This window comes from Vulpes vulpes, chromosome X (assembly GCF_048418805.1).
Source record: "Vulpes vulpes isolate BD-2025 chromosome X, VulVul3, whole genome shotgun sequence".
Classification (NCBI taxonomy): domain Eukaryota; kingdom Metazoa; phylum Chordata; class Mammalia; order Carnivora; family Canidae; genus Vulpes; species Vulpes vulpes.
In genome coordinates, this window is record NC_132796.1 from 6420152 (window position 1) to 6443168 (window position 23017).

The following is a 23017-nucleotide window of genomic DNA, read 5'->3' on the forward strand; positions in this document are numbered from 1 at the left end:
ACCATCAACTAGGCAACCTTACCAATTTGGAGATGTCTGAGTAGCTGCAAGAAGTCAAAAAAAGGGGGGAAGAAGTAGTCTAATCATGGGTCAGCAAACTTTTTCCGTAAGGGAACATTTACAGTAAGTATTTTATGCTCCATGGACCACACAGCCTGTCAAAACTGACACTGCCAGGTGAAAGCAGCCATAAACTGTGCATAAACAAATGGGCATGACTGTGTTCCAATAAAACTTTATTTATAAAACCAAACAGAGGGCCGGATTCGTCCTCAGGGCTGTGCTGTGTTGATGCTTGTCTACACTGCCCTAAAATCACAAAGAGACACCTGTTTTTCAGTTTTCCATTGGATGTTAGAATATACATCCTTGGGCAGCCCCAGTGGCGCAGCAGTTTAGCGCCGCCTGCAGCCCAGGGTGTGATCCTGGAGACCCGGGATCGAGTCCCATGTCGAGCTCTCTGCATGGAGCCTGCCTCTCCCTCTGCCTATGTCTCTGCCTCTCTCTGTGTGTCTCTCATGAATAAATAAAATCTAAAAAAAAAAAAAAAAAAAAGAATATACATCCTTGGAGGGACTGTGAGACCTACAAATGATTTGCATTGATGAGATTTTTAAGATTGAAGAAAAACCTGAGACAATTTCAGGTGTCTATCTCCCTACATCTGTGTTCAGGATAGCTGAAAGATGGAAGAGAAGTGACAAAGTATAGCAAGCAGAGGCTCAGAACTAATTTTTTTTTAATTTTTTTTAAAGATTTATTTTTATTTATTTATGATAGACACAGAGAGAGAGAGAGGGGCAGAGACATAGGCAGAGAGAGAAGCAGGCTCCATGCCCAGAGCCCGACGCAGGACCCGATCCCAGGACTCCAGGATCGCACCCTGGGCCAAAGGCAGGCACGAAACCGCCGAGCCACCCAGGGACCCCAGAACTAGCTCTTCTAGGAGCAACGCTCTGATTCTTCTAGGCCATTTGAATTCATCCTTAGGATGTTAAGTTCCCCTGCTCATCCAGAGGAAGCTGGCTTGAAGAATAAAAATTAAAGAAAAGGTGTGCCCGAGAAAGCTCCATCAATATGGAGGATGCACCTAAAGCTGTGTGCACATCCTTACATGGAGGAGACACATCTAAAGCTCTGCACACATACTTGTGTATACAGGTACCTGCACAAATGTGAAGAGCAGAGGCAGGGAAATGAAATCTGGAGTACAAGGTAGTGAGCCCCTCCCAGGGGATCAGCTGGGCAGGTCTATGGACAATAGCCTGACCTGCAAGGCGCCCACTCTGGGCCAGTGCCCATGCATTTGCTGCAAGAGAACACAATGGGTCAGGGAGCTGGGAGTCCTGGCTTACCTGGACACAGAAGGGTAGTAGAGCATGATCACTCCCTCCACGCAGAGCAGGGTGGCCAGGCCCCAGGCCATGATGTGGTAAAGGACGATGGTGCTGGAAAAGAAGCAGGACAGGGGTATGTATGTGCGTGTGTGTGTGTCTTGCCTGAGAGCAGTGATGGAGACATCCAGCAACAGAAAGTACCAGACCCACTCCTGGGCCCCCAGTCAGGAAAACGTACACTGAACAAACCCTTGGCAAAGCCTATCCCTCTGTTTATTTTTAAGTTAAGATGAAATTCATATAATGCAAAAGTAACCATTTTCAAGTGAGCAACTCAGTAGCGTCTAGTAAATCCACAATGTTGTGCCATCACCTCCTCTCTCCAGTTCTGACACAGGCATCACCCCAAAGGAAAGCCCGAAGGCACAGCACTCCCCCTTCCTCCTGCTCCTAGCTGCCAGCAGCCACCAGCTTCCCTTGTGTCTCTATGGCTTTTCCTCTTCTGCACAATTCTTGCAAATGGAGTCACACTGTATGTGGCCCTCCGAGTCTGGCTCCTTTCACTCAACATGAGGCTTTCAAGGTTGGGTGGACCAAGGCATGGGCACCTCATCAGTCCCCCCTCGGTACCCGGCTTTCCCACAAAGTAAGGAGCTCCTATCCACCAACCTTCCCAAAGGCACTTCTGTACCTAAAAGTCCAAGGGTCTTGGTGCTCAGCCCAAACCAAGGTCTTGGAAGAAACGTGTGCTCCTGGGATGTTCCAGGACAGTGGGGGGCTTTCCTTCCCTGCCTCCCTCCCCCTGCTCCCCATCATTCCCTGCATACTTAGCATTCCTGGACCATCTCTACCCTTTCCCGTTCTAGGCCCACACACCCCGCCTTTTCCCCTGAGGACACAGGCAGCCAGCCCTGCAGCTGGGGTCAGAAGGCAGAGGCACAGCCATCTGTCCCTTCCAAAGCCGCCTCTTCTGTACCGCAGGATGGCGGCGGCCCAGGGCTCCACTGGATGCGCTGGCCACAACCCAAGACCCTACCAGACGCCTGGGAAATAGCGCAACCCTCAACCCACGGGGATTTTAACTCTGAAGTTCAGCTGTGTAGACGAGGGAATGGTCAGGGATCTGAGCGAAGGGATGCCCTGTACAAGGAGACAAGAGGACAGGTAGACAGCACACAGGAAAGAGGTGCAGGAAGAAGAAACGTTTCATAGCCCGCTCTCTGGAAGGCCCCAAGGAAAGGACTCCAGCAGGTTTTCCCTCCCACATTGGAACTGGTCCTGGAAGCCGCCCTGCCCGGCCCTGCCCCAGGCCCTGCCCCATCTCTCGGGGTTTGGGAGCTGGTGGGGTGTGTCTTGCTCAGAAGCCAGAGGCTTTGCATGAAACAAAGGAATACAGGAGCAGCTTTCTGCAAGGGCCTGGGTGGCTGAATAGTGCAGAATGTCTGCAGGCCAGACCCTAGCCCAGGCTGAGGGACCTGGGAGAACGATGCAGCCACGAGGAGCAGCAAGCGGCTGAAGGGCCTCCTCCCTCTATCTGACCACTGGACAGCTTTCAGGTCTGGGCACTCGGGGGCCCTCCCCAGACCCCCTTTCTCTCACACTCGTGCTCACAGGGCAAGTAGTGACTTCGATTAAGGGCTTTTCCCACAGTCTCATGCTCCTTTTTTAAAACAAATTTTGCTTATTTGAGAGAGAGACAGCACACAAGAAAGGAGAAGGGGCAGAGGGAGAAGCTGGCCCCCGCTGAGCAGGGAGCCCGATTTGGGGCTCAATCCCAGGACCCCAGGATCATGACCTGAGCCGAAGGCAGACATGTAACCGAGCCACCCAGGGGCCCCTTCTCCTCTGTTATTATTTAAAACCTTTACCATCCCACATCTGGAACAGAAGGAGCAGTTTAAATTTTAACTTTAAATCTGTCTTAATGATCTTTCTTAGAATTAAGATTTTAAAAAAGATTCTCCCATGCCAAAGAAAATAGCTTAGTACCAGCAGGATCTAGAAAGGAACATGGAGTTTCACCCAGCCCTACCTGCAATGCCTTGCCCCTGCCCTGGAGTTGCTCAGGACCCATCCCAGGCAGCTCCCATCTCAACTGTCGCCTGCACAATCAGCTGCGCTCCGGGCTCTGGAGCAAGCTGGCTCTGAAGAGAGGAGCTCCAGGCGTTTCTGCACCCACATCTCCAGCTCTGGCTCCAACACCCTGTGCCAGCTCCGAAGTGCCCTCACACCAGGCAGCAGGCCTTCTGCCAGGGGAGATTAAGGGCTGGGTCTCTGTGGCTCCAGAACACCTTATTTTTCTGCTGTGCTCTCTACTCTTTTTTTTTTTTTTTAAGATTTATTTATATGAGAGAAAATGCAAAAGCGAGCATTGGGGTGGAGGAGCAGAGGCAAAGGGAGAGAGAAACCCAAGCAGACTCCTGGTTGAGCCTGGTGCGGGGCTTGACCCCATGACCCTGAGATCAGGACCTGAGCTGAAACCAAGAGTCAATGCTTAACCAACTGTACCACCCAGGCGCTCCAACCCTACTCCCTTTTGACGGGAAGGCCCACTTCACTCTCAATGGTCTTCCTAGTGCTAGACCCCTGCCCTTACTCTTGTCCTTACAAGGCATCTGGACGCTTCACATGTTTGGACGTTTGCCTCCTGCATGCCTGGCAGGTCCTCAGAAGCTATGCTCTGTCAGCATCCCCTAATCTCCGCACCCCCCCTGCATCCTGCTATACTTATTCTGTGCTCCAAGTGAGTTCCGAACACTCTTCTGAGCATGAGGAGGGCGTCCTGAGGCTCTGCCTATCTTCTACATCCAGAAAGCACTCAGGCGGCTCCATCTGACCACAGTCATCCAAAGGGTGGGGGTGAAGCAGTGCACTCTCCTGTTAGAGCAAGAGATACACTCTTCTTCCAGCTTCCTTTTGGTGCCCCGAGGCTCCTCTTCTCCCTACAACTGGCTGCCTGTGAGACCTCTAGTGTGTCGTAACTCCAATCCCTCTAAAACTGAGAAAGGTATCAGACAGGAACACACACTTGCACTGGGCTTCCCGGTCGAAGACCTCTCATTGCTGCTAGTTGGCAACCCAAAGCCATTTTCCTTTGTCCTTAGTAACATAACCTAGACGTCATGCCAAGTAGCAGTATGCCTGGCTAACAGACTGTACTTCCAACCTCCTCTTGCAGTGAACTGTGGCCATGAAACTGAATGCTGGTCAATAATATGAAAGTGCAATTGTGTAAGATCCCCAGGGAGCCTGCTTAAAGGGAGCTGGCTCAGGGGAAAACAGGCCCCTTATGCATCATTGCTTCCTCTACTCCTTCCTGTTCCCTGGAATACAAATGTGATGGCGAGAGTTCCAGCAGCTTTATTGAGCCACTATACCTTGAAGTTGGAAGTCCTACAACTGGATGATGGAGCAAGAAGATAGGAGCTTGGGGCCCTGATGCCCATCATTAGGGCTCTGGATTGCCTACCTCTGGCCTTTTTTTAGCATGAAAGGAAAATTATCTTGTTTAAGTCACTATTATTTTATGTATTTTATGTAGCCAAACCTAATCCTCACTGGTACACCTGCTTGTCCGCCTTCAACCTTCACTGGCTTCCCTAGAGAATTTTCAAAACCAAAAATATATAGGTTCTGTACGGATGTATAAAAGTTTAAGAACAAAGGTAAAAAGATGGAAGGAAGAAGCAAAAACATAAACACTAAACTTGGGCAGCCCCGGTGGCACAGCGGTTTAGTGTTGCCTGCTGCCCAGGGCATGATCCTGAAGTCCTGGGATGGAGTCCCACGTCGGGCTCCCTGCATGGTGCCTGCTTCTCCCTCTGCCTGTGTCTCTGCCTCTCTCTCTCTCTCTCGATGTGTGTGTGTGTGTCTCTATGAATAAATAAATAAACAAATCTTTAAAAAAATAATAAAATAAAATAAAAAATAAACACTAAACTTCAGGCCACAGAGCCCAAGGTTGATGATAAGGACACATGAGGAATACCAATGATTTTAGAGCAAGGATTGCCCAGCATATTCTACAGTCTGAATGGGACCTTTGTTTACTGATATTGGCTTTAAAAGTGTATTTACTCAAGGGTGCTTGGCTGGTTCAGTTGGTGGAGCATGCAACTCTTCATCTCGGGGTTGTGAGTTCAAGCTCCACACTGGGTGCAGAGATTACTTAAAATCTGGGTAGGTCAGTTGGTTAAGTGTCTGCCTTTGGCTCAGGTCATGATCCCAGGGTCCTGAATGGAGCCCCCCTTTGGGCTCCCTGCTCAGTGGGGAGTTTGCTTCCCTTTTCATCTGACATTCCCCCTGCTTATTCTCTAGTAAATAAATAAAATCTTTAAAAAAAATAAAAATAAAATCTTTTAAAAATAATAACAAAACATGAATTTATTCAACAAATGGTACTGGGACAACTAAACATCCACATGTAAAAGAATAAATATGGACCTTTTCTTCTTCACCTACACACAAAAATTAATTTAAAATGCTTCAGAGGGGGACCTGGGAGCCTAGGTGGCTCAGTCAGTTAAGCATCTAACTTTTAGTTTAGGCTCAGGTCATGATCTCAGGGGCATGAGATCAAGCCCTGGATCAGGCTCCACACTCAATACAGAGTCTGCTTTAAATTCTCTCACCTCCTGCCCCTTCCCCCTAATAAAATAAATAAATAAAACCTTTTTAAAAAATTAATAAGGGCAGCCCCTGTGGCTCGGTGGTTTAGCGCCGCCTTCGGCCCAGGGCGTGATCCTGGAGACCCGGGATCGGGTCCCACGTCAGGCTCCCTGCGTGGGGCCTGTTTCTCTGCCTCTCTCTCTCTCTCTCTCTGTGTGTCTCTCATGAATAAATAAACATAGTCTTTTTGTAAATAAGATTAAAATTAAAATTAATAAATAAAATGAATCATAGACCAGGGCACCTGGCTGGCTTAGTCAGTAGAGCACGTGACTCTTGATCTCTGGGTTGTGAGTTCAAGCCCCACACTGGTTGTCAAGATTAGTTAAAAAGAAAAATCTTGGGCAGCCGGGGTGGCTCAGCAGTTTAGCTCCGCCTTTAGCCCAGGGCATGATCCTGGAGACCTGGGATCCAGTCCCACATCGTCGGGCTCCCTGCATGAGGCCTGCTTCTCCCTCTGCATGTGTCTCTGCCCCCCCACCCCATGAATAAATAAATAAAATCTAAAAAAAAGAGTTTTTCTTAAAAAATTAAAAAGAGAAAATTTAAAAATCTTTAAAATGGGTAACAGACCTAAATTAAAGTGTTCAAACTTTTTTGTCGTTGTTGTTCCCAAGTTTTATTCAAGAACTCATACAAAATATTCCACATAAATGAGTTTTTATTGCTCATTTTCCTCATCTTGGTTACTCTGGAAATAATGTAATTTCTAAGTGTCTTTGCTGTTAGCAACTATGCACAATCCATCATGGAGATTATTCTACTTCAACTATTTTTTGGTGAGATATTTCAAATACCTTTTGGAACAAAGCACATTAGAGGCACCTGAGTGGCTCAGTTGGTTAAGCAACCAACTCTTGGTTTCAACTCAGGTCATGATCTCAGGGTCATAGAATCGTACTCCATGTCAGGCTTCAAGGCCAGCTCTGTGGGGAGTTTGCTTGAGATTTGCTCCCTCTTTGAGAGAGTGTGTGTGCGTGCTCTCTAATAAATAAATCTTTAAAATAAAATAAAAATTTTTAAAAATATACTTAATATATAGTACATCCAGGGGTGCCTGGGTGGCTCAGTTGGTTAAGCATCTATTTGAGTCTTGATTTCAACTCAGGTCACAATCTTACGTGAGATTGAGCCTTACATCATGCTCTGTGCTGAATGCAGAGTCTGCCTGAGATTCTTTCTCTTTCTCTCTCCCTCCACTGCCCTGCTTGTGTGTATGCATGCTATCTCTCTAAAATAAATAAATAAATAAATAAATAAATAAATAAATAAATAAATAAATAAATAAATAAAATGTAGTACATCCGTAAAATAGAATACTATTCACAAACAAATGAGAAGCAAGTACTGATGCTGCTGCAACATGACGAAAGCTTGAAAATGTCATGCTAAGTCTAAGAAGCCAGACACAAAAGATCACATATTGAATAATTCAATTATTCAATAATTCAATTCATGACGCAGTGCCCAGAGTAGGGAAACCTAGAGACAGATAATAGGTTAGTAGTTGCCAGGGGCTGGAGGATAGGGGAGGGTAGAGAGGAATTAATCAATGGTAAAGAGATTGAGGGGGGGTGATGATTAATGTCCTAAAACTAGTTGGTGTGACGGTTGCACAATTTTGTAAATATCCTAAATACAATGGATACAGTTAAATGGGTAAACTTTATGAAACTGTTAATACAGTTAAATGGGTAAACTTTATGAAACTGTTTTTAAAAAAAAAGCAAACAAGGGTTCCATCCAAAATGGGGGGGCACATGCTTCCTGGAGCAAGAGTCAGGGGAGCTAGGCACTCACCCACCTCCCCACCCCCCGCCATCCAGCTTCCCTTTGTCACTTAGGCTCTCTGTATTTCTGTTGCCCTAATGCACACACACATCCCAGCTGCAATCCCAATCCACAGTTCCTGAGAGCCTACTACGTGCTGAGCAGGAATCTCAAGCATTTACGTGTAGTATTGTGTTGACTGTCCTGTGACCTGATAAGGGAGTCCTATTTTACACCCAGGAAAACAGAAGTCCAGAGAGATTAAGCAATTTGCCGACAGTTCCACAGCTGGTGACTACTGCACGGGGCCGTACCCACTGGGCCATCCTTCACCAGGTGGCCACCTGCAGCTCTCGTGTTTTATACTTGGCATAAGGTGTCAATACACACTTCAAAGAACTTTGTCCTCAAACCTTTAGATACAGTCAAATACTGTCTATATTCATGCCAATTCTTTTTTAGTATGTGTCCAAAATGCAAGTATTTAACCTATGGATCACTTATCATGGTTTAAAAAGCCTCATTTTAAATCTGCCTTCAGCCTTTTATAAAACTAAGCTGCCAGAGAGGTTTCTTGGAGAGGGGCTGGCTGACATCCTGTGCCTGCCATACTGACGAATATTTTGGAGCTTTCAGTGGTACCCCCAGCCCTCCATCATATGACACAACCCGGTTCTACGGGCTTCCTCTGAATACCTCTGTCCTGCTGATCTCCGGACTACCAGGTAGGCATCCACTGCATAGCAAAACAGCCACCAGAAGCAGGCGCTGTACAGCAGCTCGATCCACATCTGTAATCAGGAAGAGCCTGGCATCAAAGCTCCTGGAAACAGGCACCAGACTGCTCACCCGTGAAATGAGCTGGCCTGACATCAGGAAGCAGGACATGAAAGGCCTCGGGAGACGGTGCTCAGTCTGGGAAAGCAAGGGTGGGATGTGCCCCAGGGCGGTGTGTGTCCTGGTGTGCTCAGTGGGACTGGCCTGCGGGCCCTGCCTCCCTGGACACCTGCAGGCGGGGGAGACGAAGGCCTCACAGGCCTCATGTGCGCACCGTGCACCAGGGTCAGGGCTCAGGGCGCCTGGGAAGGGGCAGCTCTCTGCTGACAAGGACGGACTTTGGGCGGGAAAGGGCTTCCCAGAAGAGGGGCAGGAAGGGGCTCCATATGCTACAGGCAGCAGGAGCCTGGTGCGCCTCCCGGGGTGGGCTGAGCCAGATGCTCCACTGCACATAGCTGGGAAGCAATGCGGACAGGGGGGAGAGAGGCGGACGGTTCTGCACAGCAATACAGATACGTGTATTCAAATACAGGTTTCATTAAGCAGAATACATCCGATAAATCAGTAACTTTCTTCTTTCTCTCTCTTTTTGGCCAGCTGGTTTTAACTGCAGCTCAACCTAAGGTAAGGACTGTATACGTGTGCTAAACTGAGCTGGCAGTCAGGAGCCCCTGGAGGGTTCGTCACTCGCAGACGGCCCCCAGCCCCAGCTCTTGATCAGCAGGCTCAGAGAATCTGCATTTCGGACAAACCCCCATGGGGTGACACCACTCTTTGGGGACCACAGCCTAAGAGGAGCACAGTGTACAGAAGAGGGTGACCAAAAGGCGGTGTACTTACTGCACTCCCCACACAGTACACAGTGGGCCAAACATCTGTCCCATTCACACTGGAGATGTTTTCGACGAGATCTGGGAATCCTAACCACACCGCAGATCGGAACAAGATACCTGAAAGAGAATCAGATGACACTATCATCCCACGGGGGATGCAGTCCAAGCCCCCCTCCAGTGGATATAGAAACTGCTGATTGTCCTGAATCCTATATATACCATGTTTTTTCTGTCACATGCATTCCTGTGATAAAACTCTATTTATAAATTAGGTACAAAAGTTTAACAACTAATAATCCAATAGAACAATTATAACAATATACAGTCCCGGAAGTGATATGAATGTAGTGGCTCTCAACCTCTCTTACCGGATTCTACTCCCCCTTCTTCTCGTGCTATGTGAGAGGATAAGATGACTGGGTGATAGATGAAGCGCGGTGAAGGACGCAGGGCAGGGTGATGTAATGTTAGGCTACCACAGACCCTCTGACAGCACCTTCTGAGGAGCACCTGCTCCCAGACCACAGTGCACTGCAGGGTACCCACAACCACGAAACCAAGGCTGTGGCTAAGTGTAAACTAGTGCACACTGTGATGCTCCTAATGCAGATCGAAAGCTCGTTGCTCTCTAAGAATAAGTAAATGAATGGATGAGTAGATAGGAATGCACAGAGAAAGAAATGAGGGAGGAAAGAAACACACAACGGTGTGTGCAGAGAGACAGAGAAACAAGGAAGATCCAGGGAGTGATGATTTCGGTCACAAACCCAGCACAGGCATTTTGATTTCATCTGAAACCATCACTACCCCCAGTCATATCCTTAATATCCTTATTTGTTTACTTGATATGAAGAAGCAATTATTTGAATAACAATCTATATTTCAGGACGCCTGGATGGCTCAGTGGTTGAGCGTCTGCCTTTGGCCCAGGGCGTGATCCTGGGATCCCAGGATCGAGTTCCACATTGGGCTTCCTACATGGAGCCTGCTTCTCCCTCTCCCTGCGTCTTTGCTTCTCTCTCTGTGTCTCTCATGAAAAAGAAATAAAATATTTTTTTAAAAAAAGAGCTGTATTTCTTGGCTATATTTTCAATGTCCGTGTCAACTATTCCTCACAGACGAAATAAATGACTGAAAAAGCACAATTCTGAAATGCAAAAAGATAGCTTTAAGAAAAAAATGCATTTGATATTTTCACAAATTAACTCTCGATGATTTACTCTTGACTTTTATTATTTGTAAGTTTTCTTTGTTATTAGACCTAAATATCTAATTCTCCTCAAAACAGTATACGCCCTTAAGATATATATATTAAGGCTCCTTGGTAGGTAATGTGACACCCTTTATCTAAGCATATACTATGTAATATGATACTATAGTAAACGGTAACTGTAAACAGTACAAAGTTATACACTATGCACTGAAATACACTAATTAGTGTGTAATATATTATTAAATATACAATGCATAATACTTACTAAATAGACACTCTCATATACCATCAAACTCACACTGCATACTTCACTACCAAATACATATTATACAGTACATCACCAAACGTAAACTGTGTAATATACTCTAAATATAGGGTATTTAGCCTGGGGGCTCAGTGGGAGCATCAGCCTTCGGCTCAGGTCATGATCTCAGGGTCCTGGGACTGAGCCCCACGTAGGGCTCCCTGCTCAGTGGAGTCTGCTTCTCCCTCTCCCCCTCCCCCCTTGCTTGTGCTTGCTAAGAAACAAATAAAATCTTTTTTAAAAATGCACTCTAAAAATACAATGTGGGGTATCCCTGGGTGGCTCAGTGGTTTAGCACCTGCCTTTGGCCCAGGGTGTGGTCCTGGAGACCCAGGATCAAGTCCCATGTCAGGTTCCTTGCATGGAGCCTGCTTCTCCCTCTGCCTGTGCCTCTGCCTTTCTCTCTCTCTCTCTCTCTCTCTCTCTGTGTGTGTGTGTGTGTGTCTCATGAATAAATAAAAAATCTTTAAAAAACAAAAAATAAAAATACAGTGTGTGATACACTACATAATATACACTAGGTAATACAATACTAAATTTACATTACGTAACACACCACTGAAGAGAAACTATGGACACCAACAAAAGCTTAAGATAGATCTTCTCCTTATCAAGCACTGCTCACAAAAATAATGCTTTTCTTCTATAGAATGCCTTATCATTTTCAGCATCTAGCACTCCTCTAAGCCCTATATATAAATGCCCTACATATTTTTATATTGATATAAGTTGATGAATGTCAACTTACTTTGGTAAACATTTCACAATATGTGTATGTTAAGTCATTATTCTGTAGCTCTTAAATTTTTACTCTACTGTATGTCAATTATATCTCAATAAAACTGAAAAAAAACCTCTGCCCTATGAGGTAGGCATCTTAAGTATTCACTTTTCAGAGAGGGGTCAGTCATCAAGCTTTCCCTTTAATTCTGCCTCCGTTCATTTGTCAAGATCATGCAGCTCCCTTTCCAAAAGCAAGAACATATACAAATATTTTTCCACTGATCCTTAAAAGATATTTGGGTGCATCTTTATTTCCACATATCCAAGCTACAGAAACGAAATTGCTATTAAGATGCTTTTCCAGGGCAGCCCCGGTGGCTCAGCGGTTTAGCGCTGCCTTCAGCCCAGGGCGTGATCCTGGAGACCCGGGATCCAGTCCCACGTCGGGCTCTCTGCATGGAGCCTGCTTGTGTCTCTGCCTCTCTCTCTGCCTCTCTCTCTGTCTCTATGTCTCTCATGCATAAATAAATAGTTTTTTTTTTTTTTAAAAAAAAAAGATGCTTTTCCAGGGGTGCCTGGATAAGAGTCATACACTCTTATCCAGGAGTTGTGGGTTCAAGCCCCACATGAAGTGTAGAGATTACTTAATAAACTTAAAAAAAAAAAAAGATGCTTTTCTAAAATATTTTAGCAGAATCAGGAAGAAAACAAACTTCTGATTTAATTAACCCACACCAAGATGATTTCATCCCTAAGAGAAAGGAAGTACTGCTTCCTGTCTGATTCTTCAAATCTGAGAAAGTGACTACAGGTTCCACAGCATTTCCTGGAAGTCGAGGTCCTTGAGGGTCTCCAACCACAAGAACACAGACCGAGAGAAGGGGGCCTTAAGACACATGGTCATCTCTACTGCTACCTGCCCAAGGCAGGGTAGTAGCTGCAGCCATCTCCTCAGGGCTCAGAACCAGTGCTATCAACAGCCTTTGCTTCAAAAGCAAATTTACCAAAAAATACAATTCCAAAATGGTTAGCACCTGTCAGCCAACTGCAAAGTGTGGACTGTATCTGGATCTCGATTCAAACCAACTGTAAAATAGCATTTATGAGACAACTGAAGTGGCATTAAAGAACTGATTTTCATTATTTTAAGGTGATAATACTAGTGTGATAAACATATATATTTGTATACTTAATTCTTAACTTCAAGAACTGTATACTGAGATCTGTATGGATCAAAGTACACACATTCTGGGATTTGCTTCAGATTAAGCCAGTGGAGAGTGTGATACCAGGATGGTGGTAGACAGAGTGAGGTCATGGGTCCAGGGGTTCATTAAACAGTCTTTGTGATTTTTGTTAGAAAGTTTTCAAAATAAAACCTTAAACAAATGGTCAGAAATATTTAGGTAAGAGATCTGTAAAAAGTGCCATGTAAGTTTGATGCAGGGGGTGGCAAAATTTCTGCAGAGGATGGATAGAAAATATTTTAGGCTCTATAGGCCATAATTCTCTGCCAACATCCACCTCTGGCCTTCTAGGGCAGACATGGCAGGAGTCAATGCACAAGTGTCTGGCATGGGGCAGCCCGGGTGGCTCAGAGGTTTAGCGCCAACTTCAGCCCAGGGCATGATCCTGGACACCTGAGATTGAGTCCCACATCGGGCCCTGCATGTGGCCTGCTTCTCCCTCTGCCTGTGTCTCTGCCTCTCTCTCTCTCTGTCTCTCATGAATAAATAAAATCTTAAAAAAAAAAAAAAAAACAGTATGGCATGGCCCTGTTTCCATAAAACTGTACTGAAGAACATAGACATTTAAATTTTATTGAATATTTTATATGCCAGGAAATATCTTTCTTTTGATTAAAAAAAAAGACTTTTGGGCCACAGAAAGGAGGAAGCAGGCAGGATTTGGCATGGGGGCTAGTTTGGCCACCTGTGGTACAGAACCCAAGCCTGGGGATGCCTGGGTGGCTCCGTGGTTGAGAGTCTGCCTTCAGCCCAGGGTGTGATCTGGGAGGTCCTGGGATGGACCACATCCAGCTTCCCACAGGAAGTCTGCTTCTCCCTCTGCCTGTGTCTCTGCCTCTCTCATGAATGAATGAATGAATGAATGAATGAATGAATGAATAAATAAATTCATTCCTAAAAAAAACCCAAAAAACTCAAGCCTGACAATTTATATATATTAGGGATACATACACCAAGTTTTCTTCCTGATTCTGCTAAATCATTTTGGAAATGACTCTAGGTGTGTATATACACAAAATATTGTTAGTCTCTGGCAGAATTATGGATCCATTATAGTATATATTATGTGTTTTGCTAACCTCCCCATCTAAAATTTCTCCTAGTAAGCTTGCAATAACAAACTTTTTTTCCTCCAACAAATGTCCCCGATGCATATTTTTACTGCCTACCTTGTATGCGGAGTCCCCTGGCCGTCCTGTCTGGTACCTAGGGAGCCTCCTTTGATTTCATCCTCTAGGCTAGGACTATGCAGACAACCCGCCCAACCCAAGGGCAGTGCTCTGGGCCCCGTGCACCAAGTTTGGTGCAACCCAGCAGGTCCCACCCGGCTGGCCACGCTCCCTCCCCAGGCACCTAGCAGGTCCCAACCTGCGGGCCACCATCCCTCCCCAGGCACCTAGCAGGTCCCAACCTGCAGGCCACCATCCCTCCCCGGGCACCTAGCAGGTCCCAACCTGCGGGCCACCATCCCTCCCCAGGCACCTAGCAGGTCCCAACCTGCGGGCCACCATCCCTCCCCGGGCACCTAGCAGGTCCCAACCTGCGGGCTACCATCCCTCCCCGGGCACCTAGCAGGTCCCAACCTGCGGGCTACCATCCCTCCCCGGGCACCCGGCAGGTCCCACCCCGCGGGCCGCGCGCCCTCCCCGGACACCCAGCAGGTCCCACCCCGCGGGCCGCGCGCCCTCCCCGGACACCCGGCAGGTCCCACCCCGCGGGCCGCGCGCCCTCCCCGGACACCGGCAGGTCCCACCCCGCGGCCGCGCGCCCTCCCCGGACACCCGGCAGGTCCCACCCCGCGGCCGCGCGCCCTCCCCGGACACCCGGCAGGTCCCACCCCGCGGCCGCGCGCCCTCCCCGGACACCGGCAGGTCCCACCCCGCGGCCGCGCGCCTCACCCAGGCACCCGAGCAGGTCGCAGGCGGCGGCGGCGCGCAGGATGCGCACGGAGGCCGGGGCGCGCGGCGGGGCGGGCGGGGCGGCGGGGCTCCCGGGGCCGGCGGGCCGGCGGCGGGGCAGCAGCTGCAGCAGGCCGAGCGCCACACTGCAGGCGCCGCTGCCCAGGCACAGCGCGTGGAACGCCCGCGGCTGGAAGCTCAGCACCAGCTGCGTGGCGGCGTCCCGCGTGGGGCAGCAGTAGGTCCCGAGGCGCGGGGAGGCCATGGGCCGTGCTGCCGGGTCCCAGCGGCCCGTCTGGGTCAGGTGCCCGCGGGGTGGGAGATCATGTGCCCGGGCCGTCGCCGCGCCCCCGCCCCGGCCCCGCGCGTGCGGAGAAGGCGCTGCCTCGGCGGGCGGGGGGGCTGCGCCCTCTGCTAAGGCCACGAGGGCTCACGAGGGTGAGGCTGGGTCCGGAGGAGGAGGAGGGGGAGGAGGAGGGGTAGGGGTGCGGGGTGCGGGGTGCGGGGAGGGGAAGCGCCCAGGCGCGCAGGTCAGCCTTCCCCACTTGCGCCGAGCCAGCTCCCAAACTGCCGTGTCGCCGCCACCGATCTGACCACGAACGCACGCCCCGTTTGCCAGCTCCGTCCTACCTGGGCCCCGGCATCCCTGATTCTGATGCGTTACAGGCACCCCAACAAGTTCATGACCCCCGAGGCGGCGGGTGTTAAAATAGTGCTTTCACGCCCCCACTCCGCCTCGGAAACACCCCCAGACTAGGCTTTTCGGAGAAAATCAAACCTCAGACAAAGACAGAGGCACTTGGCCTAAGGAGACACGTCCACACTGACATTTTGCACTTCATTGTTCAGTGTTCCGTTTTCACTGTTTCCTTATAGGTTTTGGTATTCTCAATTAGCTTTCAAGAGTAATTAAAAAAAAAAAAAAAAAAAAAAGCCCAAGCAGCCACCCTTTGATCTCTGTCCCCAATAAATGGGCCCCTCTCCAGGTTTTCTCCAAATCAGCCTAGGAGAAGGCATCCCCACTGTTCCTCCCTCCCCTCACTTATTAAACACCTAAATGCAAACACATGCCCTCCCACCCAGCTGTTCATCTGCATTTCCACCGCCAGCTTTGCAACCTTAAGTAAGGCAAAGTTTGGGCTCAGCTCCTAGGCCTTCTTCCTGGAAGACCGCAGCAAGGGGCTGCCCTGCTGGAATTCATGGTAGGCAGACAGGAGGCTGCACTGCCAGATGGGAAGCAGAGCCTTTAACAAAGGGCTGTGAATGCCAGCACTTCAAAAGGATCTGACCTGACACGTCTATTAGCAGGGGCAGATGCTTTGAGAGAATTCTGGAACAGACCAACATTGTCAAAACCGCAACCGCTCTTGGGCATTATACTCTTGCTTGTAAAAATAGCAGAAAACATCACAGAAGTATTCCCCACACGTGGATTTCCCAGTCCCTTAGAAAGCGTGAATCCGGCTATTTTGGACCACTGATCTCCTCCTTCCTTTGCTCCCAGAAAGCAGAGATTGCCTCTGGAGTCAGTGTGTGGAATGGACTTCAAAAGATAAAAATGACAAAGGAGCATCTGTATCTTTGCCCTAATGCCCAGGGTTTGCGTGGTCAATCCTTGCAAAAGTGCTACCGCATTTCAATCTCTGCTTTGTGCCCAAGCTGCACATAGCCCACCTCTCTGCTTCCCACATGCAAACCTGAGGGCTCTGAAGATTCAGGTGCCAAGTATTCAAGGATAAGGCTCTCAGGGGGGTCAGTAAGAGGGAAATTATTAGAGTCCTAGGCCAGATCGGCTCACGTGATTATGCTACAGATGGGCCTCAGAGCAAACCTGTGGAAGGATGGATAGGAGATTAAACTTTTTAACTGTCAGAAAGAACTTGAAATTAGTGTAAGAAATAAAACTAAGTGGATGGAACTAGAGGGTGTTATGCTAAGTGAAATAAGTCAAAGAAAAATAAGTATGTGATTTCATGAAAAAAAAAAAAAACAGATGAACATAGGGGAGGGAGGAGGAAATAAGAGGGAAACTCACCATAAGAAACTCTTAACTCTAGGAAACAAACTGAGGGTTGCTGGAGGGGAGATGGGTGGGGGACGGAGTAACTGGGTGATGGGCATTAAGGAGGGCACTTGATGGAATGAGCACTGGATTTTATGTGCAACTGATGAATCACTGAACTCTACCTCTGAAACTAATACACTATAATTGATTTTAAATAAAAATTTTTAAAAGAAAAAAAACTTTTCATACAAGAATGCAACTATAATATGAAAAAGTAGACAGGTCGAGCACACACACGGCAGGTGGAAACATCTGGAAGTATGTAGATGTGAGAAATGCAAAGTTGATACTGCCCAAGCCAGTCAGCTGAGCCCGAACACTGAGATATCTGTGCTGTAATCATCAGGGCCTTGAAGTGTATGATGTTCATTTTTGCACCCACTCTTCCTCCTTTCCTCCCTCCCTGGATCCCACCTTGCATTTTCAGTCTGGGCTGTCCAGGAAACACTCTGTTGTCTTGGCTTTCCTTTGCCTAAGGCCAAAATGCACAGAGGTTAACAGGTAGTGGGGTAGGCAAACAGGACAATGAAGGATGGGCAGCAAGAAGCTGCTGGCACAGAAATTGGTCTTACATCCTCCCTTCCTCTGGAAGTTTGAGGAAAGGCTGGATACGGCCCTGAGCAACCAGCTGTGTTTCTTAGGAATTTATGGTCTCTATATAAATGTACCACTTTTAATTTGCTCTTCCTCCGAAATTCCCTCCTTTACGTCCCTTTTGTCCAGGGATGCAATGATGTTCCCCGGGAAAAGCTTCAGTGCACAATTTGCTGTAGGCTCTGCTTTCTAGGGAACCCAGGCTAAGACTCTGCCCTCCTGATCAAGGATTTCAGCTGGAGCAGCCACAGCCCTGATGGGCGTCCATCATCAGATGTATCAGTATTATCTTGGCCTCTCAATTCATTTCAACAGAAATTTATCGAGTACCAAGTATAAATTGATTGAAAAGATGAAGAGACAGGCTGTGTCCAGTAAATAGGAGTGTTACCAGGCCTTAATAAGAAGAATATATAAAGGACAAAGGCATTGTCAGTGCCAAGTAAACTAATTAATCATAGATATAAATGGAGAAAAGTAGAAAGAGATAGACACTGAGTATGATTTGAAATCAAATTGTAGGGCACCTGGGTGGCTCAATGACTCAGCATCTGCCTCCGGCTCAGGTCGTGATCCTGGGGTCCTGGTATTAAGTCCTGCATCAGGCTCCCTAAGGGGAGCCTGCTTCTTCTCTCTCTGCCTGTGTCTCTGCCTCTCTCTGTCTCTCATGAATAAATAAATAAAATACTTTAAAAATGAAATCGTACTTTATTTTTTTTAAAAGATTCCATTTATTTATTCATGAGAGACAGAGGCAGAGACACGGCCAGAGGAAGAAGCAGGCTCCATGCAGGGAGCCCAACGTGGGACTCGATCCCGAGACTCCAGGATCACGCCCTGGACCAAAGGCAGGCGCTAAACCTCTGAGCCACCCAGGGATCCCCTGAAATCGTAAAGAAAACATTGAAATGATATCAGACTTGAGAATAAAAGTCATAAAGTGTAATGTGCATCCCATTGCATATCTCATTGAAAAGCAGATTCTGATTCTGCTTGTTGGGATGTTTGAGTGAGGCCCTGCACTTCATGAAACTCTGCATTTCTAGCAAGCTTCTAGGAATGTTGTTGTTGCCGATCAATGGCTCCTACTTTGAGTAGCAAGATCCTAGAGCTTGTATCTCAACCTAAAAAAGAAAGGGAACAACCAGCCCACATTTAAAGGTGGGGAGGGCTTCCTTCTAAATGGCAGAAAAACTGATCAACATCCAACTAAGCCAAAGACCATTCCAAATGCAAATGATGAGTTAGGGCTGGAAGCAGGAGGTTAGCCTTGATGAGCAACATCCTTCCTCCAGGTACTGAAAGCCCCAGTGGGGGAGAAATGTTTGGCACTAACCTGGAACAGAAGTCAGGATGCTGCAGGGGGAGACGGAAGCCAATAGGAGAGGAAGGAGGATAAGAACTGAAAGTGACAAAGTAAAGTGATTTTGAGTTGAAAAAGGGAGAATGGCCTGATGAGGTTCTCAGGTAGAAACTTAACTACTTTCACCCTGGTCTAGATAAAAGACACCCGGGCTATGCTATGAGAGACTCCTATGGAGGCTCTTTTTGCACAGCTGAGCGGTTCAGTGAGCACAGATGGACCTATCTAATCCCAAACGACCCCACCTCCTTATACACCACTTAAAATGCTTTCTTCCTGAAGGCCAGCTAACCAGCTGTTAAATAAGTAGAGCTCAAATAGAAGGCAAAACAGGATTTGCTTCACAGAGATTGGACTTTTCAATTCACAGCTAATATGCTGGAGCACAGCCATTCCACAAAATAAAAACCGTTAGTTACTGTGATGCAGTCTGGGCACCTGGGTAGCTCAGTGGTTGAGCTGAGCTCAGCTCAGGTCGTGATCCCATGACCCCAGGGTCCTGGGATTGAGTCCCACATCAGGCTTCCCGCAGGGAGCCTGCTTCTCTCTCTGCCTAGGTCTCTGCCTCTCTCTGTGTGTCTCTCACAAATAAATAAAATCTTAAAAAATAAAACAAAGCACTGTGATGCAGTAAACGTACCAAAAGTAATAGTAGAGAAAGTTGCAATGGACATTAGTGATGGAATAAAAACCAAGGAAAAAGAAAACAAGAATTTATTCAAAGCTGACTTGTGATTATGAATAGCGAATACTATTATTTTAAAACAAATGTTTAGGGACACCTGGGTGGCTCAGCGGTTGAGCATCTGCTTTGGCTCAGGACGTGATCCCGGGATCCGGGATCGAGTCGCACATCGGGCTCCTCGCATGGAACCTGCTTCTCCCTCTGCCTGTGTCTCTGTCTCTCTCTCATTGTCTCTCATGAATAAATAAATAAAATTTTTAAAAAATAAAAAAAATAAATAAAATAAATGTTTAGTAACTAAGAGAATGCAGCCACAAATAAATGGGCAGGCATGAACTATTAATAAGGATAGTTCAGGGATCCCTGGGTGGCGCAGCGGTTTGGCGCCTGTCTTTGGCCCAGGGCGCGATCCTGGAGACCCAGGATCGAATCCCACGTCGGGCTCCCGGTGTATGGAGCCTGCTTCTCCCTCCGCCTGTGTCTCTGCCTCTCTCTCTCTCCCTCTGTGACTATCATAAAAAAAAAAAAAAAAAAAAAAATAAGGATAGTTCAGTGGTGAGTTAAGAGTTAAGTCAAGGGCAATGTTTTCCATCTAAATCTGCATTTTGTGCTTTTTCGACATGTGTGTGCAAGCAAAATTCTACAATCCTTTGTGATAAGAAACAATAATTTTTCCATTTCCATATCTAAAGACATCTATCATTCTTTATTTTTAAAAATATTTTATTTTTTCATGAGAGACACAGAGAGAGGCAGAGACACAGGGAGAGGGAGAAGGAGGATCCCCACAGGAGCCCGATGTGGGACTCAATCCCAGGACCTCAGGATCACACCCTGAGCCAAAGGCAGATGCTCAACCGCTGAGCCACCAAGGCGTCCCAAGACACACTGACAGCAGTCTTGATAATGACAAATGCCAGCTTTTCAGTTCAATTTGGCTCATTCTGTATACTGACATTTGGACCTTTCTGCTCAAAGAGAGAAAAACGTTTTATTTTTAATGACTATTACTAATGCCCAAAAAAGGAATGTAATGATTTTGAGGCCTAATGCTCAGTTTGTATTCGAGTCAAATGACACTCAAGGACCACTAAAGGCAAATTCTTTTACATAAATCTGCTGGCCTGCTGGGGATTTACCCCAAAGATACAGATGCAATGAAACGCCGGGACACCTGTACCCCGATGTTTATAGCAGCAATGTCCACAATAGCCAAACTGTGGAAGGAGCCTCGATGTCCATCGACAGATGAATAGATAAAGAAGATGTGGCTTATGTATACAATAGAATATTCCTCAGCCATTAGAAATGACAAATACCCACCATTTGCTTCAATGTGGATGGAACTGGAGGGTATTATGCTGAGTGAAGTAAGTCAATCGGAGAAGGACAAACATTATATGGTCTCATTCATTTGGGGAATATAAAAAATAGTGAAAGGGGAATAAAGGGGAAAGGAGAAAAAATGAGTGGGAAATATCAGAAAGGGAGACAGAACATGAGAGACTCCTAACTGGGAAACGAACTAGGGGTGGTGGAAGGGGAGGTGGGCATGACTGGGTGACGGGCACTGAGGGTGGCACTTGATAGGATGAGCACTGGGTGCTATTCTATATGTTGGCAAATTGAACACCAATAACAAATAAATTTATTTAAAAATAAATAAATAAATAAATCTGCTGGCTTTACATAAATCTGCTGGAGTGGCTTCAAAGTACACACAAAATTATCTCTTAATTGCTCACCCTTGGGGCACCTCGGGGGCTCAGTGGTTAGGCGTCTGCCTTCAGCTCAGGTCATGGTCCCAGGGTCCTGGGATTGAGTCCCACATCAGGACCCCCACAGGAAGCCTGCTTCTCCCTCTGCCTCACTCTCTCTGTGTCTCTCATGAATAAGTAATCTTTAAAAAAAAATTACCCATCCTTAATTGGCAGCCAAATTGGACTCCAAAAAAGTTGTATCTGTGCTTTTAAAATCATAAATGATGAAAAGGACTTATTCAATGAAAAGTTGGTGAATCCATTCCAATTTGAAGTTATGTCCTGACTGTAGAGATGTTCTTGAATGTCTTATCTCCCACTAATGTCAAAACACATCGATGCCATCACAAGTTTTTGGTGGGAAAAGAGGTGACAGGCAGCACAGAGAATCGCTTGTATCTCTGAGGAATCGAAAGGAACAGGTATGCTGATGGCTGTTAGCAACTCCTGGCTGGCTCCCATCAGAGGACTGTATTTCCTCTTGATCTCGGGGTTGTAAGTTTGAACTCTACATAGAGTATAGAGATTACTTAAAAATAAAATCTTAAGATCAAACAAAACAACGACTGGAAAGAAGGCCAAAGTCTTAAAGCCTAGCTGGTTAGAAACCAGGAGGGGCATTTTCTGAAGTTACACACACAGTCTTCATGACTAAAGATGCAAGATGTAAAGAAAGATTTGAAATCACACCACACACACAAAGAAGGCAAGCCTGACTGTGAGTGGCTGGAGGCCTCTCACGCAGGACCTGAGGTGAGGACGCACGTGGAAGGGTCTGTCTGGACGGGTTTCTGGGGAAGGCAGAAGCGGCGGAACCGTGTGATGTGGAGGCCGAGCGTAGATTCGGTGTGCAGTCCCATGACGGGGGACTTGGGTTTCATCCCACAGGAGCTGCAGATGGGCAGGCCATTGAAGCAATCTGCACTACATAACGAACTACCCAAATTTAGCAGCCTAAAGCAACACACATTTATTCCAGCCTCCTGGAGTACAGAGCGGATGCTTGCTCTGTCTTTACAAACTGTTTACTGCCTAAGTACGTCTTGTAGTTCTTTGTTTAAAGCTGGACATGGGGGTGCCTGGGTGGCTCAGTCGGTTAAGCAGCCGACTCCTGATTTTGCCTCAGGTCATGATCTCAGGGTTGTGAGATGGAGCCGCCTTGGGGATGGAGCCTGCTTAAGATTCTCTCTCCCTCTGCCTCTCCCCCCTTAAAAACAAGCTTGACATGAGTCACGATGTGCTGGGGAAAAAAATCAAGATAAATAGGTGGTTTGTGGCGTGGTGGGGAGATTGATGGGAGGAGATGCAGTTCTATGACTGGGTCTGTCTTGTACTTAGCCTGTACCCTTGCCTGTGAACTTCCTAAATGACTCTTAATTGTGTGTCCATCCCCCCTACCCTCCCAGGGCCTTAGGTGGGAAAGGATGGCTGGAGCTGGTGGGAGTTGGATAGTGCCCCAGGACGGTCAGGTTCAAGTTTCTCTTGAGGGTATTGTTCGGAAGAACAGAATGATGCAGCATATTTAAAAATAGCCATGTCCCCCCTGTCTCTGCAGGAAGCGCCAGCAATTTTTCTCATTTTCACTGTGGGAACCCGGTCGACCTCCGGGAGGTAAAACTCACAGAAGCATGAGGACCCCTGCAGTCTGTAACTCAGACTCCTCTACAATGAGCCTCCTGCAATTCAATTACGGTTCCGATTTTCCTTCCCTGGCGCTGCTTCCTGTGGAAGTTTCTGCTAAAGGGTTTCGGCTCCAGTTGTTCTCTGCATCTGCCTGTCT

The 23017-nt window shown here is 47.2% G+C and overlaps 1 protein-coding gene across 4 annotated transcripts in view; it reads right to left on the bottom strand.

The window, feature by feature from the left end:
- Positions 1–23017, bottom strand: part of GPR143 (G protein-coupled receptor 143) — an 87348-nt gene that overhangs the window by 52406 nt on the left and 11925 nt on the right. The window contains exons 1-4 of one of the 4 annotated variants that reach the window (XM_072744981.1): positions 14771–15120; positions 9393–9502; positions 8472–8566; positions 1356–1448 (exon numbers count right to left, since the gene is read on the bottom strand). In XM_072744981.1, coding sequence (XP_072601082.1) covers positions 1356–1448; positions 8472–8566; positions 9393–9502; positions 14771–15035 — 563 coding nt within the window. In that variant the 5' untranslated portion in view covers positions 15036–15120. Of the gene's footprint in view, positions 1–1355; positions 1449–8471; positions 8567–9392; positions 9503–14770; positions 15121–23017 lie in introns of those variants that run through there. The other 3 variants (XM_072744980.1, XM_072744982.1, XM_072744983.1) reach the window with 3 other exon arrangements.